Raw genomic sequence first — 4,023 nt, 5'->3', positions numbered from 1 at the left:
CCTTTATCTCCAGGATCACATTAATTTATGTGTTATGTTTCTTCTTGTTGATTTTAACATATATTCACTGTAATCACCAATCTGAAATTTCTCTCCAAGAACCAGCAACAGCTTTGAATGAGAAGATGCCGAGCAGAGAGCATCGGTAAAGCTTGATGTTGCAGGTATTATTCAATATTATATCGCCCATGACCTGCCAATTTTGTTTAATCAAGTCACTTTGGATTTCGTACAATTTAAACTTACTTTCTGCTCATGGAAATACTAGTCACATTTGAAGAAACAAAAGTTTTTCTCCATTGCAAAGAAAGAACTGATCTTTCCCATTCCAATACAGTGATAAGGATTAGGGACCACGAATAAGAATAGAATGATATTAGCCATGATAAAGATAAAATTGGAAACAAATCTCCATGTCCCACAGAACACAATTCTAACAAGTTTGAAATGCCTCCCACCAAACATTTTCTCGTAGTAAAAGCGCTAAGGTTTGGTTGGGCATTTAAGGGAAGTAGTACATATCGTGCTTAAAAATAGGAAGATAAATCAAACAAAAGGTCAGATAAGAAGTGGGTAATTAGGATAGAATTTTGATGAAGTTAGGGGCATTTTGGGCCACCCCTCTTGGTCTTCCAGTTGTTGTAGCAGGGACAGATCCCCTTGTTGCCATAATATCCTGGAGGCACACATAGGCACTTGCTGCAGCACTTGTTGCAAAAGAAGAGGCATGGTTTCTTGTATTGAGTCTGCGAGCATCTCCTGTTGCACTGAGAGGGGCATTCTGGAACAAATGGCAGAATGTCTCAGCATGAGGTGAAACAGCTCTAGTTTTAAATTGTTTTATATATAGAGAGCATTCATCAAAGTAAGACTTCTTCTTCCTGTTTCTTAAAGCAGATTTATAATTCAAAAATTTTAAGGGTAAAAAAGCCATCCCAAACGAAGCCTAAAAAAAGAAAGGGGCTTCAGGTTTTTATGATAGGTTCTTAATAAATGTACCTGGAAGATTAGAGTGAGATGTCTTTTCATGAAGTTTATAAATTTATAATTCAAATTCCACATTAAGAATGTATTATAACCCTAAACTTAATGATAATGCTTAAGATATTTAATTAGTATCACTAACAAAAAATTGTAATGTAAATCTTTACTTGTACTTTTTACAGATTATAATCTTCCAAAATTGGCAGTAAGAAAATCTGAAGTTGAAAAAAATTGATGAGATATTGCTCACAAATTCATAAGAAAAAAATTAGCTGAGAATATCCTATAATATAATAATTATTTGGTTATTCATATATTATACATATTTTAAAATAAATTTAAGAATTTTAAAACTCATCTTTATGAATAATAAAAACTAAAAAACTTCCCAATTTTAAATTTCATTTGTGACAGCTTTTTTATTGCTTCTTAAAGCAGCTTTCTAATACAAAAATAAAAAATTTTTGTGCTAGAAAGTTGCTTAAAGAAATAGTAATAAATTCGTTCCAAATGAAATCTTAGTCTTTGGTTTCGTTTGGAACAGACTACTTCTTAAAGTAATTTTTTGTATTAAAATATTGCTTTAAGAGGAGCAATAAAAACTCCCCAAACAAAGCCCTAACCTAAATTTCTCCACTTTACAAACCAAATAAGGAGCTTGTAGATTAACTTAACAACATTGAAATTCTGCTATAACAGAAAAACCACTCCTGAAATGATATTTTTGAGGTTTTGATTTGTTTCTTTTATAGTTTAAAAATGAACAAGTGAAAATTAAAAAAAAAAAAAACAAATAAAAGATAGTTCGATGGGTTACTCACGGTAGCTCCTCAGACTGCCTTGTCCATTGTTTGCCTATTAGCCATAGAAGAGGAAGAAATAAATATTCAGTAGCTGCAGATGGCACGACAAGTCCTCATGAGCATTATTGCTCTTTAAAATATAAAGTACTGTACCTTGTTTGGAAAATATTGGTCTGCAGCATCGTTTGCCTCATTAGTCCAAACCTTCGAAGTAAGAGAAGGTAATGGCCGATTTATCAGAAAGCGCACTATTATGCATCAAAATCCTAATTTTGTTTTAGTAAAAAGCCTAATGTGGTCGATGATACTCACCAGAGAGTTGGATTCGGCCATCAACAAGGCAAGGAGAGCTACAACGAAGAAAATAAGGAACTTAGCTTCAATGGCCATTGCTGCTGAAGAGCTGGATGAGGAACAAGGCAGAGTTTAGAGAGATGAATGGGGTAAAAATGGAGAAGATGAGAAGGTGGGCAAGCAACAGGTGCATATAAATATATGGGATTTGGGGACTTGAAAAAGAGCAATAAAGTATTAGTTAATCAGATCTCTCATAAAAAGCCCTCGTTTTTCGAAGGAATTACACTATCTACCCCCTCAGTTTCAATATATATTCTCTTTTCTCTTTACTCTCTATAAGGGGATATTTGGTTGGACTAAAAAAAAATAAATGCAACGCATAATAAATGCTTTGCTTTTTAACTCTGTGGTGTTTGGTTGGCCACAAAAATAAAGTAAATTCTCAATGTATTCCTAACTCCTACCTTTGTTCATTTTTTCGCGCGTTAAGTAAGCCCCGCTTAAAATCGGCGAGAAAGAAATTCTTGTGGGCGAGCAAGAGAAGCCCATGGGAACCCATCATCGTTCTTCCTACATTGTCGCAGGACCAATATTGTTTCTTCTGCTAAATCCCGCTGGACACCCATCATTGTTTCTTCCTCCGTCGTCGTCGTAGACTTCGGTACCAATAGCTTCTTTGGCTCTTTCTAGCTATTCGACTTCACTCCTTGACGACGTTCCCTTCCTGTCAGATCGGAAGGTACGACATCTTACGGGAGCTCGCTCGCATTGAAGGTAACTTTCTTTCTCCCTTTTGCGTGCTTCTCCAGTCAAATCCCGTAAATTTACAAAACTTTAGGATCTCGTACTGCTCTAATATGATCTTAGCTTTGATTTGCTAATGTGGAAGCTTTGATTTGCTAATGTTCATCGGCATTGCACTGAGATTGGATAATTTAGAAATACAGAACTTCAAACTTTTTTTTTTTTACTGTAAAAATGATGTTTATAATATATTAGAGATTTATAAGCAATCTTCTTTTGTTGAAATCATTTTTTTTTCCTTTACTCTGAGTTTACTTTATTACGCATACATCCAATTAAAAAAAAAAAAGTTCTGCTATATTTATTTTATAAACAACTAAATAGCCTCAAAATACTTATTTTACAATATATTTATTTTGAATTGCATTTATTATATACTATATTAATTTTACAGCCAACTAAAGAGCCCCTAAAAGTGAAAGTGAAAAGTTTACATTTATTAAAAAAATCATGCTTGACTTTCCAGATAAGTAAAGGGAGAAAAAAAATTAAGTTAAAATAAATTTAAAATTTTAAAGTTATTTCCAAATAAATGTAATGTATAAGATAAATTTTAAATCTTATCTTAATCAAAATTTAATTATAATATCCTCATATATTTTTTTTTTTTCTGAGATAAAAATAGTATTGCAAGTTTCTCATTTATTGATAAAATAATCAGTCATTTGCAATGACATTCATCCTGTTCTTCTTTATCTAATTTGTGTGTATATTTTCTAAAATAACGACGCTCTGTCTTCTATGTTGATTAGATTCTTCTGTAAGAGTTCCTCAAAGGTCTACACTGACTTAACTAGCGCTAATCGTGCAAGCAAGTTGAGGCTCTAAACCAAAACCCTACACGACATAATGGAAGTCATGGTCAAAACTACACAGATCGTACCCACACTCTGCAAATTACAAGTCGAACAAGAAGTTGTCAGAAGGGTAATAAATTGGGAAACCAGTGGCATAACCGTAAAAAGAGTGAACTTAACTCCTACAAAAATTTACATAAAATTTAATTTGGATTCATTTATATTAGTGAAAGTGCTATAATTTTTAATTTTAAAATTATGTAACTGGCCATATACATTGTTGAATGTTTAGGAAAAGTGGAAATTTGAATTGATATTTGATGCTTATGACCAACTAA

General features: G+C 32.8%; 1 protein-coding gene across 1 annotated transcript; it reads right to left on the bottom strand.

Moving 5' to 3' along the window:
• Window positions 1–327: 327 nt before the first annotated feature.
• LOC110110534 (gibberellin-regulated protein 6) lies at window positions 328–2,353 on the bottom strand. Its single transcript, XM_020842058.2, has 4 exons — window positions 2,100–2,353; window positions 1,941–1,991; window positions 1,806–1,839; window positions 328–781 (listed from the first exon to the last, which is right to left on the bottom strand). The coding sequence occupies exons 1-4, from the start codon at window positions 2,175–2,177 to the stop codon at window positions 600–602; spliced, it is 345 nt and encodes a 114-aa protein (XP_020697717.1). The 5' UTR covers window positions 2,178–2,353; the 3' UTR covers window positions 328–599.
• Window positions 2,354–4,023: the final 1,670 nt, after the last annotated feature.

The sequence above is a fragment of the Dendrobium catenatum genome, unplaced genomic scaffold (assembly GCF_001605985.2).
Source record: "Dendrobium catenatum unplaced genomic scaffold, ASM160598v2 fragScaff_scaffold_898, whole genome shotgun sequence".
NCBI classification, from domain to species: domain Eukaryota; kingdom Viridiplantae; phylum Streptophyta; class Magnoliopsida; order Asparagales; family Orchidaceae; genus Dendrobium; species Dendrobium catenatum.
Note: the sequence above shows the minus strand (reverse complement) of the source record. Positions and strands in the feature narration are given on the sequence as shown.